We start from the raw sequence: 19338 nt of genomic DNA on the forward strand, positions 1-19338 counted from the left end.
AAGGGAGAGCTCCATAACGTGACAGGTTTTACTTTCTCTGTCTCTCTCTTTAAAAACGAAGAACAGGCCGATAGATGCAAACCACTGATGGCTGTGCGTGAGATTCTGCTTTAATGTGCGTCCTGCTGCACAAATGATGGCAGAGCATGTCTGTTAACACTGTGGGCATGTATTACTATTTAAAGTAATAATATTGTCTGATTACATTTCCTATTGGACAAGTGTAAAATAACCAGCTGTGTGTGATGGAATGGAACACTTTCACTTTCATTCCATCTGCTCATTTCTTTGCTGCTCAGCCTTCCCTCTCCCTCCCAATGCAGCATGGAGCGTAGGTTGGTCAGGTGAATTGGAAGTTGAGCATTTTCCAGTGCATTCATGTAGTGATGTTTGCATCATGCGTACACTTTACCTATAAAGTATTTCCACACCGCAGACTTCTATATCTGTGTATTGCTGCTGAACTCTGTTTTCACTTTGAGTTTATTCAACATTTTATAATATATTAAATTAAAAAAAGATGTGATCTGAATCGGTGCAATTTTCCCAATATGACCCAATCAGGGCATCATTGGCCTTGAGGTAATGGTATTTGGCTTTGGTTTTCCTAACAGTTATAGCTGCTGACAGGAAGTCGAGATAGGCAGTGTAAATCATCAGGGTGTTGTTCCGGCACTAAGAGAGAGACAAAAATGTCACAGGATACATTTTTTAAAGCGCCTTTTGCTAATTAAATGGGCTAATAATATCACGTGAACACAAACAACCAACTAACCAAAATGTTTGATAAAATAATGATGAATCAGCGTTAAAGAAGTGAGGACAATCGGCCGTTACGGAGCACATCCGTCTCTTACTCTGACTGACAGCTGTCACAACCTGCTATGTTTCAGCACAAGGACAGCGCAAAATCACCGCTAATTTAGCCACAAAGGTCACTAAACTTTAAGAACACAAAAACACACAAATAAAAAATATTTATAAACTTTTACACCCATAACATAAGGCCACAACTCCTCTAATGAATCAGCAGCAGAGCAGAAAATGAAAATGAAATGCGTGCTTAACTTTTATTTGTCAAAACAGCCATAGAGAACTTCGTATCTTTGCAACTTTTTAACATATTTAACAGCCGAGGCCTGCCTTGTCTTTCATAAAGAGTTGCAGAGTCCACCCTGAGTCCTCCTCATGTCCACTGGATAGTTCTCCTCCTGTGTCCTGTCTGTTGGAGGCTGGTTCTCCTGCATTAGCATCATCACTACAGATGCTGCTACTTGCTAAGCTAACTGCTGCTGCTGCTGTTCCGCGATTTCCACAGAAACAAGCTTGGACGTCTTTACCTCAGACTTAGCTTCACTTATTGGCTTAAACTGCCTTTTTTCAGCCATTTTCTACCATCTTCCAAGCTGACAGAGAAATAATTTTTGTGCAAAAACACCATTTAGATGTAGCGTGGGGGCTCTTCCTCACTCGTGCGAGTGTCTACATTCAATTGTGTTTCCAGTGATTTTAACTCAATAAAAGACAGAGCAGTCCAAATATAATACTTCAAAAATGTAATTAAAACACCTAAAAGCAAAAAAGTGTACATTTTTTTTTTTTTAATATGAGGCACTGGATCCAATCAAATAAGTGACGGTCTAAATCTGGGAGGTGTTGCATCTTGGAGATAGGATTGAAACTCAACTCATCATGTCAGTAATAGTGTAATGGCAGCATTTTCCATGGTTGACATTGTCAGTTTGCTTGTATATGATTCAAAAAGGATCCTTGGGTAGATTATAATAGAGGGTTTATTGTATGCACTAGTGAGTGAGTAAATATAGACATGGTGTAATATTGCAATCCATTTAGCTTGACAATACTAGAAGTAACAAAGAATGAAGAATAGTGTATTGATATCTGAAGGCCAGTCCCTGCAGAGCCTTCTCTTGATTCATTTGTGTGGATCTGTGTCAGTTTCAGTCACTTATTTCATGTTTGTCTTTCTCGCAGAGATGAATCGTCACCATTACTCGCTCTACGTTCATAACTGCCGTCTGGTGTTTTTGCTGAGGAGAGACTTCACTCAGGTGGACACCTTCAGACCGGCAGAGTTCCACTGGAAACTTGAGCAAGTAAGACACTAAATACAGGACACAGAAAGTTTTTTGAGTCTGCTTTCAATTGTGGATAATGTGAGGTTTGACATTTCTAGCCTGCATTAGATAACATTCACAGGGGCCCCTATTTCAGTGTCTGTTGGCTCAAATGAGCTTTTTGCAATCTTGCAGGCATGTTCCTCCAAATCAGGCGTGGTTGTGGCGCACTCCAGTTGGAGAACCCATGGTGCACATGCATGGGATTATGAAATGGACTTTGCTCCATGGAAAAATAGGTTTTACATTGCAGGCGGGGTCTGTTGCAGATCGTAGACACAATGCTAGTTTTCACCAGCATAAACACAGTAATTCCACCTGTGGGTCATCAACAGGTGATGCAGTTTCCAAGCAAAGCCTCACCTCTCAGCTGATGTTCCCAGATTCAAAAGTTTAATACAGTAACAACATTTTGATTTTACAATGAAGAAAACATACTCACGTCCAACAGGCAGGTGCAAAATGTCTGCTTGAGTCAACATTCTTGAATGAATGAATTTAAACAAAAATCACAATGCCCAGTATTGGCCTTTGGACCATTTGGTACTCAACTGCTTGACTTATGTTCCATTTTCTTACATTAATATCTCATAATCAGCTGGCACAAGTACAATAAACAGCTCTCTATACTCAGTGTAACACAGAGAAAAAACTAGAGATATGTTTTCTTCATTAGAGTCTGTCTGCTGAGCTAAAACATATTCTATGAGGACAATGAGCTGCATATAAAGAGCAGAGTGGGCAGGGATCATCTACAAAGTGCAACACCAAAAGGAGATCTATGGAAATCAATGACATTACTGTCCTGTTTTAGGTCCCTCTAGAGATCACGTGAACAGATAATAAATGCTTTTAAAAATGTGGGGGGCTAATGTGCGTCGGGTGCTTCTTTCAGAATAATACCTCTGTACCAAGAAATATAATAAGGTAGTTATACTGATATAAAGCACAGTCATGGCATTTTTTTTTTTAATATTGCTGTTTGATACATAATACTGTACATTATTATTTGCATATCATACAGATGGAATAAATGTAAGTTGCTCAAGCCTTGTTTGCATGCACGTTGCTTGTCGGGTGTAGAAACCAGCAGATGTCTGTTGATCAAGGACGTTGTCATGGAGTCAGACAGGTCACCTCAAATTACAATGTACAGCGCTTCAGCAGCAAGGACATTTTATTCAGGAACGAAACACAGCTGAGCCTTGACAGCCAGATGCAGCACGCTGTGCTAATTTGATCTGACATATCAGGTCTTGATTGTGAGGAGAGTATGAAAGAGGTCATTCGTCAACCTCCTGACAGAATACCACATGTGAGAGGCACCCTGGGTAGGAATTCCAACATAGAGTGGTAGGTTCAGTGACTTGGTCTGTTTTATAGATTTAAATGGGTGGTCCTGGTTATTTTTTTTTTCTTAATTTGTTTTTTTTAAATGAGTTGAAGATGAAGTTTGCATTGCTCTCATTCACATTATTCAGTGTTTTTCTTTGTAAAAACAAATTAAAATTTTACCACCTCACCTTAATAAATGTAACTGTTTTAGAACAAACACACGTTTTGTACAATACATCGATGATGTATGTAGTAATTCATGTATATAATTCAAATTCACAAGATGCACTGACCTCTGGTCTGCAGTCGAGTCACGGCAAGTTAGAAAGATACCCACAGACCCCCACACTGATACACACAACTGGTGTTGTACTGTAAAAATGTTTTAGCAAAAATGATGTCATGGTAGCAAAAGTTCCGTTGTAAACATGCCTTTAACTATGTGTAGTGCACAGCACAGAGAGAATGGAGTTGCACACAGCTGGTGTGCAAATGGATGCACGGTGCACACAGGACACACTTGTACACACCTTGAATAATTACACAACTCTGCATCGAGGTGCGTAGTGCGGGCTGCGCTGGTCAAAACATGGCCCAATGAGTTAATTATGTTGCAGTTTAGTGTGGTCCTTAATCTACCCTGCTAAGAATTTTAGCTCATTGTTAGCATATTTTATTAAAATTAAGGCCTATTTTACTACCTTTTTCACTTAGTAAATATCGTATTCTCAATGACACGTACTGTGTGTAGTGAATGTAAAGCATAACTACCATCTAAAAGAAAAAAATATCTAATTTTTTTATGACCACCAGGAGAGAAAGAAACAACAAAGAATGAAAAAAAGATTCAATATGATTTAACTAGTGATTTTTCCTTTAGGGGGAGAGGGATCGGTTACCAGTTCTTCTTTCTTTGGCTACATGTTGAAATATGTTAGGAGTTTATGTCTGTGGCAGGATCATGACCACACAATTGTTTTTGATATATACCTGCATAATAATTTTTCACAAGCTTCTTCTGTTGTCAGCCTTTCATTTTGAATTGGTTTTTCTTTCTATTTGGCTTAGCCTTTTCAGATTTGCGGTTCAGTGACCTTAGAAGATGAAGTGTGCACACATTTTGGTTTTAAGATAAAAGCTAGTGAAGTGAAACCAACTATTAACTCCTACAATGTTTACACAGTCTGGTGCTGACTATCAGTCATGTACCAACCAATCGACTGCTTGGAGTTCCAAATATCTGAGTTACAAGTATTTTCTCCTATTATTAATGGAAATATGGTTTATTATCTATATGTTTATTATCTACTCATCTGGCCTCTATTTTCTACATTTTAACGCATGCCTAAAATTGTGCTTTTAGCAAGAAAACCAGAAGAAGAAAACATACTTTTCCCTATGTGGATTCATCACTGAGATCCACTTAATTCTATCGCTCTCTTATAATGCATTGTTACTGGCTACATAATAACTGGAACAAGGCAATGTGATGGCAGATATTAGCTTTACATTCAGGAAAACTAAATGTAATATCATGGTTTGATGCAATTAGGATGCATATTTGCATTTGGTACGAGCCAGTATTTCTGGGTACATTATTAGGAGACTGGGTCTGAGCTTATTGTTGGAATATATTGAACAGCTTTACATTAGGTTTGTTTTGAATGAGTCTTTTGTGTGCGGTTTCATAGAACGGTCATCTAAAATTGAGAATCTCAATGGAGCAGACTGTCAATCAGATGGAGTTTTCAGCTTGAGTCAGTTCTGAATGAGGCAATATAAATATAATCACATAGAAAATTGGATTGTGAGTGCACAGACTACATTTAGCCAAAAGTGCAGAAAATATAGACGTGAAAGGATGCCTTTTACACCCAGACTCTTTTGAGAGTTCTGTGTGGCTTTATGATACTGTTTTTCTGAGAAAATACAACTCAATTCAGTTAAGTCAATTCAGAATTTCATTTGTAATGCATGTCAAGAATTGCACAGCATTTATCAACAGAATACTGGTAAAAATTACCCTAATTTCTGCTAAATTTAAAACACTGCTAAATGGTCTATGATCTTAGATTAGAACATCATTTAGAACATCAAGCTTGTTGCTGTCATTAGTGCATATTTATCTTAGGGCTATGATTTTAGAAAGGACCTGTAGATTTTTGCTTCATAGCTAATCTTGATTCCCAAGGACTCAAAGGATGCCTACATTTTTCATCAAATTTTAGTTTCTAATTTGTTAACTCCCATTAAAGTCTGTTGCTCCATGTAGGGGGTTGCCCCTCCTTGTTGCTTGCTCCTCTACCACATTGTACTGGTCTGGTGATTGTCACATTCACTGAGCAACTTACCCTTTGAATTCATCTTCTTAATGTACTTCTGTAGTTTGAATGTTTCATCCTGGATAGTGGCTTTGATGCACAGTAATCTTGCCTCCTTATTTCTGCTTAGTGTTTAACCTCAGAGTGCTAGACTTAGGGTGGAACCCTCCAAGCATGGTGAGGTGCTTTCTTGATATTAGTGGCTTCAATCTCCTCCTTTAGCCAGCTTATGTTCCCAGCTGGATATCTGATGACCGGCAGTGGGTCATCATGTTGATAACTCAGACTTCTGTCTGACCATTGAGCTGATATTTCAGGACTTCAGGATTTTCATTAGCCTGTGAGATACCAAGGTACTAAGAGCTGTCCTGGATGTCTCCAATGTTTCCCTCTGGTAGGTCAACTACGGCATACAACTTGATGTCATCCATGTTCAGTCACACGAACAGAGCACTAACTTTTTGTTTGGCAGTTTCGAGTGCTTCAGGAGTTTCAGAAATGGAATTGCTTTTTGATGTTTTTAAAAAATGTGGGAGGGAAATGGACATAGTGGCATTGCTAAAACATTGCTAAATTGGGCTGTCATTTCATTGAACAGACAGTTGTCTTAAGAAGAAAACTGACTAAGAACAGTATGTAGCCTATAATAATAATAATAATAATAATAATAATAATAATAGCACTTTTTTTCAAGGAGACTCAAAGCACATTACAGAAGTAATAGAAACCATTATTCATTCACATCAGTCACTCACATCAGTGGTACAGAAGCGTGGCTGCCACTTCGCACCTACGGCCCCTCCGACCACCACTAGCATTCATACCCATTCATACAAGGCAATATGGGTAAAGTGCCTTGCCCAAGAACACAACGACAATGACTTGGATAGTTAAGGATTCAAAACCCCAACCCTTCGGTTATAAGACAACCCACTCTACCACTGAACAATAGTCACCCCACTAAATGATAATTCCACCAGCAATCCGATCCAAATGTAGATAGGGACATCATTACATCTACTCTCTATCAACAAAGTATAATCTTTCTTGGAGCACAGTAATATGAAGACACTGATTTTCTTTATTGATTTTTATTTTTGCTGCTGTGCAAAGTAATCCACAGTCTCGCCTTACATCAGGAGTTTGTCCATTCACTCGAAAGGAGTCTCCAGCAGTACATTACAGATAAATACAACAAAAATATAAAAATGGCTCAAAATACACAAAACTAAATATTTACACAAAAAATACACAAAATGTCTCCTGAATCACACTACAATGGCAACAAAAACAATAATTATACAAAAAATGCACAAAAACACAACAGAAAGATACAAAAATACGCAAATATACCCCTTATGCTCCCACATGAATGCATAATTCCGACGGGCACTGTACTAGTCTTAAGGAATCTTTGAAAGCAAGAAATGAGTACAGTATGTTATATATAGTCTATAAAACATTCTAGGTGGAATGTATGCATCTATGGATTTAAAATGAACTCTCTAATGAACAGAGGGGTATTCCATAAAGGAGGGTTAACAAACTCTGAGTCTATCTATAAACTATACCCCTATACCCCGCGATGGGAAACTCTGAGTATCGGATTCCATTACAGCTGGTATGAAGTGGGTCAATCGACCCTGAGTATGTAAACCTTGGGTTACTTACGTGCACGCACGCGATAAAAAGCCATCATCAATGGATCGAAGATGACTTGAGCTGCCATGACAACCACCCGGAAAATAGTGATTTATTCACCGTAATGGGTGAAATAAGCCGGTGTTTGAGGAATATGAGCCTGTTCTAAAGGTGCGTTAAGTCTTCAGTGACTATAGTGGCTTAAATCACCCGTAATTAATCACACTTTTTGGTCACTTCATCACTTTATCGCTTCAGTGACGTGACGAGCGGAGAATGATATGAATAAAATGTGTCTGAGGAGACGTGTCAGCAGCATAGGATGTCTGCATAGAGAGCGCTCCTGTTACACTGGATATTAAGACAGTAATGCCGCTTGATATCGCATCATTTTTATTGATTTTTAAAGTAATTTTGTCGCCAGAGTCATCTCGACGTCCTAAAAAATGTCATAAAGAAACACTGATACGGGAAGCGAACCCGCAACTCCTCACTTTCAAGAGCAGCGTCACAACTCACTGTGCCATCATACCTTCAAAGACACAAGATCTACAGATTTAACTGTATAACAATATTAAGCAACAATCGAGCCTTAAAAGTGGATTTATTTAAATGATCATCTCCTCCTTTATATTATCCACAGGTTTGTATTCAGTGAACTTTACTACAGACGTCAGTAGATGTTTTAATGCAGATCAACCTCTGAGTGTCTTTCACTTAATGCTCTGTATCCACAATGTTATAAAGAAAACTACCATTTGCACAGAAAAAAAAAACGTAAAGCAACACAACATTAGTAATGATGTGAACACGTCTGTGGTGTGTGATGTTACGAATGTGTTTCAGAGAAGAGTTAAGGTTTTTTAAAGTGTTCAGAAACAGTGTTCAGGTGGGTGGAGCCAGGTAGAAACCCAGGGTTTCTTTGATAAAAGAAGTTTAGTTCACGGACAATGTTGCCATGGTAACATACTCAGAGAAGAACATACTTCGTGTTTAGGAATGGGATACTCAGAGTTTCCCTCATTTGAGCCTGAACATACTCAGAGTTTGAACATAACCCGCTTCATGGAATACCCCTCAGATTACATTGATTATGCATAAATTGCGCATAAACATCAAAGAAAACATTCAAAAAATGCTTAATGAAATTTTGAGAGGTGTTGGTGCAGACATTTTCAAGTAACGGAACCATTTTTCAGGGGCCTCATTTATAAACAACGTAACCTGGCGAGATAATGTGTGCTCTTCCACGGCAGCTATGACCCTGCCGTACACACAAAATCATGAGAAACGGGAAACTCCACCACCAACAGAAGGATGAAATTAATGACAACTGTGAAATTAATACATTTGTGTGAAATAGTCGAACATTGCACATTTCACAATACATATCATATATGAAGGATGCAAGATTTATTTTACCCTGTAACGGAATCTATTTCCAATGTAGCGAAGTACTGTAACTTTAAACAAAATTTTTAAAGTAAAATTACAGATTTGAAAAAGTTCTCAAAAAAGTAAAAGTGCACAAAAAAGCTACTCAGTTACAGTAACGAGAGTAAATGTAATTTTTTTACTTTCCACCCTGTCCACAAGAATAAGACCCTTTCTCCCACCGTTAGGCATTTGTTCAAAAACATTAAAGAGCTTAAGAAGTCTATGTCGGATCCTACTCAACAAATCTAGTTATAATTTATGCCTAAAGAATTGTTTACCATGATGACCTGATACATCAATGCATTTGCTTTTACAGTTGCATTTAGCAATTTTTTGGTGTTATAATTTATGCAGAAACCACAGCATTTCAACCTGTTTACCTACAAACAACATTTTAATCAATTTAAAGCCACACTATAATATTAAGTTGAGGTACCCCTTGATTGCTTGTTTTCACTATTTGAGCTGAAGCTTCTAGAGACAGCAGGACTAAACTCCTCAATCTAGTGGCCATGGTGGCCCTATTGCTTTACCTATGGCTTTCATCTGGAGTTTGGCTTAATGTTTGACGACTCTTCTATCCAAATACCTCTCCTTAAAGTAAATCTAGAAGTTTACTGATGGATATTGTTTTAACAAATGAAGAAATGATATCCTTTCTAATTGCCAATTAGATTTTGCAGAGGCACTGAGAATCATTGAGGTGTTGTCTGAAGTGACCAAGTTTAGTATGATGCTTCATAAATACGTGTATGAAAGATTCACAATCATAACTAATTGGCCACAGTTTGTAAGAAAAAGTGTCTTGTAAGTTGTGTATCTTTTTTTTTTTTTTTTCAGAACAAAAGCTTTTCTTCACAGTGCCCTGGATAATGAGGAGCACAAACATCCTTTATGTTCTTAAAAGCATATTAAGATTTGTCTGGAAAAGACAGCTGAAGAATCATCCTTTAGCTGCTATTCAGCTCAACCTTATCTCTGCTCTATTTTACCTTCCATCTCTGAGACAGACACAACTCACACAACAGAGGGGTCATGTTGAATGATAGATGACTCACACTAAAGAGCCCACTAAATTTAGAGCCCAGCTGCACCAGCTGGTTCCAGAGAGCTTGATCGGCTCATACACTTTTTTCTTTTTTCCTCTCTGCTGCATCTTCAAGGCCATAAATTCCTACAGATGTTTTTCTCTGGCTTTCGGAGTGGTCATCCATACCCCTGCATAACGACTTAGAGCTCCCTGTTCACCCATCTTTGGGCTAAAATCTCACAGCTTTCCTTACAAAGTTTGTGACTGCTGCCCAGCTGCACCTTGCAAAGAGACAGACTTACATTTGGCTTTAGATGTCCATTTCCATGCTGCTCCACCAGTACAAAATCAGATCACTTGAAGCATGTGATTCCACCATGGAAATTTGTCTCCAAATACCAGTACTGCTGTTCAGTCTCCAAGGACCGTCTGATGCTCACATGTAAACATTGAAATATTTTGAATGGCAAATCAGCCTCTTCTGGATTCCTTGATATTGATCCGATGCAGATGGACCTGTTTGTAGTCAGGTAAAGGTTTGTATTGACCAGAAGAATCAATAACTATGGAAAGATGAGAGGATAGAAAGAGGGAGAACAGAGAAAATAGCAGGAGAACTATATTGGGGCTAATGAACAAAAAATGGCAGAAAAGCAGGGACATCTCTTAAAAGAATCTTAAAGGGGACAGACAAATGCAAAAGCATGTCAAACCTTATGAAGAACAGAAATGCAGACAAAACAGCCTGTCTCTCCTATTACTCAAGTGTAATCTATCCAGACATCGTCATCAACACACAAACAAATGTGAGATCAAAACAATCACAATAATATGCAAAATAGGAAATGAATTGGTGAAATTGGAGATTGCAGCTTTTGTTGACACAATCCTCCCAGTATGATACCTCTCATTCATCATGGGCAATATATTATCATATTATGTCGAGGCATCTGTCTGCCTCAAAGATCGCGGGCAAATTCACAAATGAAATCAGAATTTATTATGAACACACTTTATCAAAGCCAATCCCATGTATTTTTTTTTTTTTTATATCTCCCTCATCTCAGCTAAAGTGGATAACATCTGCTCCCCCTTTATGAGTTAGACTCACCATAGCTCTTAGATAGGTAGAATTGATAGTGTGGTAACCACTAAACAACTGTTGGGAGAAGAATTGTTTGGGTGGAGCAATTAGTAGATGCTTCAGTCAATTTGTAGTCACATGATTATTTAGTCACTGGAAGAGAAAAATGCACAACAATAGCCCAGTCCTGAATTTTAGATGATGAATTTATGATCCCCTATAGGCCGTGCTGCCACAAATAGTTGACGTAGTTGATGAGTCATTCATTGAAGTTATAGAAAAGGATGCAGTCTTTGCTTTGAGGGTGTTAACCGAGAAGTGGAGAGTGGTCAGAGAGTGCTGCATATTGTAGATCTAGAGAAAGATTGTGCACAGAGAGGAGCTGTAATATCCTGTGAAGAAGTCTGGAGTGGCAGAGGGTGGTGAGGTGTGCTTTAGATGTGACAGAGGAGTTCAAGGTGGAGGTGGGACTCCATCAAAGATCAGCTCTGAGACCCTTCTTGTTACTATGGTGATGGACAGACTGACAGATGAAATTAGACAGGATGCTCCATGGACTATGTTGTTTGCTGATTACATTGTTATCTGTAGTGAGAGCAGGGAGCAGGTGGAGGAATATTAACAGAAGTGGAGGTCTGTCCTGGAATGGAGAGGAAAGAAGGTTAGCCTCCCATTCAGTAAGTTGAATGAGAGGAAACAAAGTCGTGATGAGATATGAGGGAGTAGAGATAGAAAAGATGGATGTTTTTAAATACTTGTGATCAACAGTCCAAAACAATGGAGAGTGTGGGAAAAGAGCTGAAGAATCATGTGCAATTAGGCTGGAATGGGTGGGGGAAAGTGTCAGGTGTGATTTGTGATAAAAGAGTATCAGCAAGAATGAAAGGAAAGGTGTAAAGAGCAGCCATGATTTGTGGTTTAGAGACAGTGGCACTGAGAAAAAGACAGGAGGAAGAACAGGAGGTAGCAAAGATGAAGATGTTGAGGTTCTCTTTGGGAATGACATAATATCAGAAAATATCAGAGTACATCAGAGGGAGGGCACAATAGAAGTTTTGGAGATAAAGTCAAAGAGACCAGACTGAGATGGTTTGAACATGTACTGAGAAGTGACAATGAATATAATGGTAGAAGGATGCTGAGGTTGGAACTGCCAGGTAGAAGGATTAGAGGAAGACCATGGAGATTCATGTATAATGAGAGGGTAGACATGAAGTCAGTTGGTGTGAGAGAAGAGGATACAAAGGACAGAGTTGTGATGACCCCTGAAGGGAACAGCCAAAAGGAAAAGTAGTCAACATTATCGACCATTAAAATATGTTGATGGCATTTTTTTCATTCGACACATTGTTTTACTATTAACCCTCTGGCTGCCAGCCATTTTCAGAACAGATACCCCCCTCACTGCCAGCCATTTTAGAGCATTTTGACTGATTTTTTCATCAGAAAAAAGATGTGTGTTTCTAGCTTGTTTCGTTCTTCCGTAATCAGCAGTTGAATATAGTTAAGTTTTACACAAAAGGACAGTTTCCGACAAAAAGCTGAGAAAGAAGGATTTTTCAGAAAAAAAACTGTCAGTGACTTTGAAGCTAATTGTTTTTGCTTTAGTGACACCTAAACATTGGTTTCCTTCTATGAAACAACAAAATCAACACTGAGACCAGGCTTTTGATAGCAAAATTATTATTTTGAGTTCTGGGTAGAGTTTTATGGTTTCCTTACCGTGTTTTGGCCTTCCTCCAAGTCCCCCCCCCAGTCTCCACTCACACAACTTCCTCCTACTTTCCGACATGCCGAGTCTCATCGCTTGCCCCGGGTTGTTGATCATTTTCTCTCATGATTGCGACACTCAATAGTCCACTTAGGTCCACACATGCTCTGCTTGAGTGTGAGCTGCTGTGAGCTGCTAGATACTTCATTATTAATTCTTGTAGTGCCATTTTCTGCCTCTTTCTTGGCACCTCCAAGGTGGTGCACATCACGGCTTATCCCTCATCTATTGCACCAGTTGCACCATGTTATTGGCAGCATTTAGATTTGAATTGACATATTTACGTCAATGGCAGTGAGTGAGTTAACAGCCAATCTTTTTTTAGTCTATAGTCGCAAGCAGCTTATTGTAATTTACCCCCCCACCAGTGTGTGCGCTGTCCGCACCCTGCTTTTTAATTCTTCTTCCACCTTCACTGCTTAGATGAAACATAGCAGCAACCAGAAAAAAGCACGGCCATTAAAGAGATGAGTCCGAGAGTAAGACTAAAAGCTTAAAAAATATAGGAGTACTTCAGGTCTACTAGCTTATCACGGGAGCACAATGATACACAAGCACTATACAAGTATTTTATACAAGTAAACACAAAGGAGTTTTTGAGGATGGGAGATGGTGAAGACAAGATAAATTATTATGAATGAAATAGCGAGTGTTTATAGTTGCATACCTGCCTGTTTTCGGCACAGTTTATTATTAGGCACAGCTAAGCTCTATGATTGAGTAAGAAAGCTAGTCCAGATAATATGGCATAGCCTAATGTAAATGTAGATACATGCTTATGCTTATAGTTCATACGTTATGTTTTTGAACAGTTTACTTGATGAGTTTCAAACAAAACTCCGTTGTAAATGTTAAGGTGAAAAACTCAATCAGGACATTATCTATGATAATACTGTATCTATGTTATGTCTACATCATTAGGCTAATTGTATATTGGTCTCTCTTTTTGCAATCTTGGCTGTAATGGCCTTTGGGTTCGAGTTAAGCCTACAAACATGCAGCTTTAAACTGGGTTTTTTAAAATGGAGACACTGACCTTGAGAAGCTAGTGAAAGTATTTTGTGAAATATTCTCAATATTTTTTATATTTGCACTATTACGCTAATACTCACTGGAAGTCAATTTGCAGCAGTGTTCAGAGTAAACGCAACAACGTATCTGACTTGCATCACACACAGCAGCAGCTGTGCTCACTCAAGGTGATTTTTATTAATCAACCAATCACAAAATGTACACACCCACATTACACGTCACGTGCCATTTCATTAATAATAATCAGTAAAGAAAACAAAAAAGAAACAAAATACACATTATCGCATTTGCGACTTTAACAAAACATAATTCACATTGAGAGCACACTGTTAACAAGCAGAAATGTTAAGGGTGTTTTGTTTACATTGACAGAGCTCGCAATTGACTTGAATTGCTTTGTGCATTATTTTTGGAATGTGAAAAACATCTCGTTCATAATTTTTAGCATATCCGCCTCTCAGAAAGAAGGTCCTGGGTTCAAGCCCCGTGTGTAGTTTGCATGTTCTCCCTGTGCTTGTGAGGGTTTTCTCCGGCTTCCTCCTACAATCCAAAAAATGACTGTTAAGTTGATGGGACTGTGAGTGGTTGTCTGTTATGTTGCCAGCGCAGAAGAAAGTTGGTTTTAGGTACCAGCAGCCCCTGCGGAGTCAGACCCTGGATAGATGAATGTTTACATGTGGCATTTTATGAATTGGCCCTTGAGTTGTATTTAAAATAAAATGAACACAACAAATTAACAAACTCCAATTTTTTTTTTTTTTTTTAAAGTAGTCTTTTAAATTAGTCGACTAATCAAAACGTGTTTAAACATTAGTCATTAGCAAATTAATTAGTGCCAGTACTACACAGTAGTCTTTAAGACTTGTGCACATTAGGTATATGTAATTGTCATTACCTGAAAATCCTCAGTCTTTCTTGGCAAACTCTCATACAATGTTAACACCGCTAATGGATTTTTAAATTCAGTGTAACAGCTATTTACTGGTCAACAGTTCTAGGCGCTTTAGCTTATGTGAGTTATCACCCTATAACCTTAATAAACGATGTATCCTGGTCATACCTGCGTTCCACCATATTCTGACGTCCAAAACTGACTGTGTACAGGTGAACTGTGACATCAAAAACAGTAGCGAGAAAATACCCTATCAAATCACTCTTCATTCAAAATAAGCAACATAGAAACATGAGCTGTATGACATTACATTATAATCAATAAATAAACATGGCAAAGGCTGGGGGATGACCACTTTTGTTTGGATGTATCGTTGGCTCTGTAAAGTAAACCCTGCCTCTGTCTTGTATTTTTTTTCTTCTGTCTGTTCCTCTTTTAATGCATGTTTGTGTTTGTTAAATGTTCTGTCATGAGAAGAAAAAGGAAATATATATTGTAATTGAAAATATTATAGTCTTAGCTATTGATCAACATAATTCTTTAAGACATACTGGTACGTTGACTAATTTTACTCTTCACAATATCCATTTATCTTTACATTTTCCTTCTCTGCCTACTCAAACACTGTGGTGCAGCTCTTGACCCCGGCAGCTGACACACTTCCTGGATTGAGGGTGGTTGTCAGAATCTGTAGCTAAGATTTATTGTGCACCACATCCCACTCTGACCTTAAGTGTGTTCAGAGAAAAAGATTAAAAAAAGAGATGAATTGAAGACGTTATACAGACAGAGACAAAAAGAGTAAGCTGGTGTTTGGTTGTTGGAGTGTAGTGGGAGTGTGTATTGTTCGGGTTTAGATAATTAAGAGGAGTTACGTGATGATTTAGTGTGTGGCTGAAGTCCAGGGAGAATGAAGCCTCCTTTTAGAGCATGCTGTCAGTAAATACCCGTGGCGCATTTAGACTGTATTTAAAGATTTACATACCCATATAAAGTGTTCAACAAGTTGTCCTATTGACTGCTTTTTGGCCCGGCTAATCCAAACACCAACTCAATCAGTGTGTAAGTATTGATAATGAATAAGGGTTCTATGAAAAAGGATCATCTTTACTTCCTTTACTACCGGCTGACTTCATTGTTCTTGCATTAAACTTAAAATAGGCAGCAGAGAAGTTGAATCAGTTCATCCGAGGTTCAAAGAAATATACCATAGTAAATTGTAATACTAAAACCAACATTTTGAAAAGGCAAGGAAAAAAACCCCAAAAGCCTATGAAACCAGTTTTCATTAAAGAATGCCTGTATAGATAGAAAATGAACATGTGCATCCTTCCAACCATATAACACATAATCAAGTTTAATACATTGTTGTTTTGACAACTAGGAGACATTTTGGGCAAAATACATTTTTTTTGTGCCGGAAGTGAAGCACCACTCAAGCTCTACTGAAGCATTATTATCATTCTTTTACATGGATTCAAACAAGGAAGTGAAGGTTAATACCATGTTCAGAGATATAACAATCATCAAAATGACAGGTTATTGTGTGGTTAGTTGTACCAACTGCCCCATACCACAAGCAGACTGGAATTCTCTTGAATTCTTACGGGCCCACAGTCATTTCAGAGCTACAGGAGATAATTGTGATTTCAAGCCATCAAACGTAAGGAAGAAAACTGGACTGAGGAAATTGCCTCCGGGTTTGACACCTGTCCTCCGAGCAGTTTTGGAAGCTGCTGAGAGCTGCCAGCCTTGCTTCTTTGGTTTGTGAAAGCTGATTTCTCACTGCTTGAGTCTTTCCACACAAATGCTCTCCAGCTGTTCTCTGTCCTCCCCATCCTGACACAAAGCTCACCTTAAAATAAAATTGCTGTCATGAATGACCCAAGTCTAAAATGTAAAAATGACAGAATAAAACAGAAAACATTCACTCATCCATCTTCTACCACTTCAGCAGGCTGTGTGTAACAGCTCACAGTGCAGAGTGGCTGCAGACAGGAATTAGAAGAAATGACAACGTGAAGGAGTGATTATTGCTTGAGAGTGAACATTCTGGGCACCATCGTTGTCTGAGCTGGCACCAGTCGTCAATGCCCACAGACCCCACACACTTAGACCAACACCCCATGCTGCACTCACTGCAACACACTGAGAACAAATCACAGAGCTGATCTCCCTGCACTGTGTGCCCAAGTCAGGCACACAGTGGCACTGTGTGTACAGCCAGTGGCACAGGGTGCACTGTCTGCCGTCATGTTTGTGGCTGAATGAGTGTTTGCAACACCAGGGGCCTCATGTACAAAGACTTGCATGAAAAATGGTATGAAATAAGTGTACATCTCAAACCAGAGACAGGTTCATACTTTGGAATGTTTACAAGTGTACGCCTGTGTGTACGACTGGATCCACGCACCTATTCTTTAAACATCCAAATCAGCGTGCATGTGAGCTCACATATGCCCCTTCCCTGTCCATGCCCCCATTTACATATGCAAATCATATTGAAACAAGATCGGCACCAGGATTCCCCTCTGCATGATCAGAAAAAGATGCAGCTCTTACCACCAGTAACAGGAAAGAAGAGATTTTTAATTATTAGACCAATAGCAACATGTACAGCATGATGGAGATGGTTCAACAGTGAAGATACTTGAATTAATACAGACACACAGTTCACTGAACAGTTTGACTGTATGTGGGTGTGTTAAGACGTGGGAAGCAGACTAAGAAAGAGACAGAAAATGCTATACTACTACTACTACTAATCATAATAATAATTGCAAAATATGTGCCTGAGTAACAATATTAGGTCAGGACAGAGCAATATAACAGGCAACCCTTCTTTTTGGGAGTGAATCAGAAACATTCTGAACCAGCACATCAGGCTTAAAGGTAGGGTAGGTGATTTTCGAAAGCCAGCATGATTTTGAATGTAGCTTCCCAGACGGCTCCACCTTTACCCCCCCTCACCCCTCTCACATGCACGAGTGCCGCTGATCCAGCAGAGGAGCTCAGCTCATCACTTGTATTGTGAAGAAACTACGTTGTCTCATGTCTCATTCAGCAGTAAGTGAACACTGAATTTTATCATTATGTATGTTAAAAAACATGACCAAAAACTCTGTTTGAAGTCCTTCACCGGAGACATGCTTTGAGTGTGGGCTCATGCACGCGAGGGGGCGAGAACAAGCAGGGAGACAGGAAGACGTGATTGGTTAAAAAGAAACAAACCATCTTTTTCCATTGGTCGAAGTTATTACAGGTTATTACAGCTGCTACAGTTGACAGATTTTCTTCGTTCCTTTTTCAGAGCACATAAGACTTAATTTCTGTCAGGACATCAAGAAAATTTCAACCAAAACTTTAAAAGTGTATCTAGAAAATCACCTACCACACCTTTAATGCTTATCACACTGTCCTTCATCTGGCTGTGGCCGAATGTGCAAAAGGAAAATGTGACTGTTTAAAAATTTTTTGTAAAGCCCTCTATAAGCGAAGTCCGTTTACCTATACTATACTATACTATACTATACTATACTATACTATACTATACTATACTATACTATACTGTGTGTGTGTGCGTGCGTGAGGGTGCTAATGATGCTGAGCTGAAAGCATTACCGGAGTATTCTGATGTAAATGTAAATCTGTTAAGCGGTAGCCCCTGACTATTTGCATGAAGATACCAGCACCAGCACAGACCTTTGACAGGTAGTGAACAACATGTGGCTGACTCAGATTAGATAGATACAAAAATAATATTCAAAAAACTTTAACTCACAACAAATGTGTAATTGATCTATATATGAATGTGAATCCTTAGAATTAGAAGCATCAAGCCGCTGTATGTAGAAACATACTTACGCCACCTCAGGACTTGACGTGAAGCACTGCACATTTCCATGCTTACTACAGTTTTGATACATCTGGATTTTGACGTACGCACGTTTTTGGGCGTATGAACCTTTTGTACATGAGGCCCGAGTTCCCTTTAAAACTCTTCTCTCTGACACCTTTAACTTACTGAAACACAGCCTTGAAAAATGACAAAGTTTGGTCCAGCTTGATGAGGTGGGCACAATCCTGAGCGCAAAGGTACCTGCCTCTCTCCTCAGACAACCCACCTTCTATTCACACCTTGAATCATTTACGTAACTCTACTCTGAGCCCCTTCTTGATAACCAAGCTTCTCACCCTATTTCTAAGGGTCAATAACCAAAGCTCATAACTATAGGTGAGGGTAGGAACAAAAATCGACCGGTAAATCAAGAGCTTTGACATTCGGCTCAGCCCCCTCTTTACCACTATGGATTGGTGCACAGTCAATTAACCAGGAAACACTTTTTTTTTGGGGTGTTTTTTCTAAGGAAACGCACAAACCACAAAGAGATTAGTGATCTCAATGTGCTGACTAAATAAAGGCTAATGAATGAGTCTGTATCACAATGACTTATTCAATACCGGCTTAAAATGGCTTCAAATTCACACTTAATCTTAGTCAATATTACAATGTAGTTAAAAAAACACCTGTAAAATATAGCATTACTAGTACAGTGCCCGTCGGAAGTATGTGTTCATGTGGGAGCTTTAGTAAAGTTGTCAAATATGGCCAAATAAGTATGTGTTTGAAGGTTGGACGTACAAAGAGGTGTACATA

At 38.8% G+C, this 19338-nt stretch overlaps 1 protein-coding gene across 1 annotated transcript in view; it reads left to right on the forward strand.

Annotated features, from left to right (window-relative positions):
• The window catches only part of LOC114474868 (calsyntenin-2-like), a 356008-nt gene that overhangs the window by 275597 nt on the left and 61073 nt on the right, over positions 1-19338 (forward strand). Inside the window, exon 8 of the mRNA XM_028465442.1 lies at positions 1996-2117. Within this exon, the coding sequence (XP_028321243.1) occupies positions 1996-2117 (122 nt within the window). The remainder of the gene's footprint in view (positions 1-1995; positions 2118-19338) is intronic.

This window comes from Gouania willdenowi, chromosome 13, assembly GCF_900634775.1.
Source record: "Gouania willdenowi chromosome 13, fGouWil2.1, whole genome shotgun sequence".
Lineage (NCBI taxonomy): Eukaryota > Metazoa > Chordata > Actinopteri > Blenniiformes > Gobiesocidae > Gouania > Gouania willdenowi.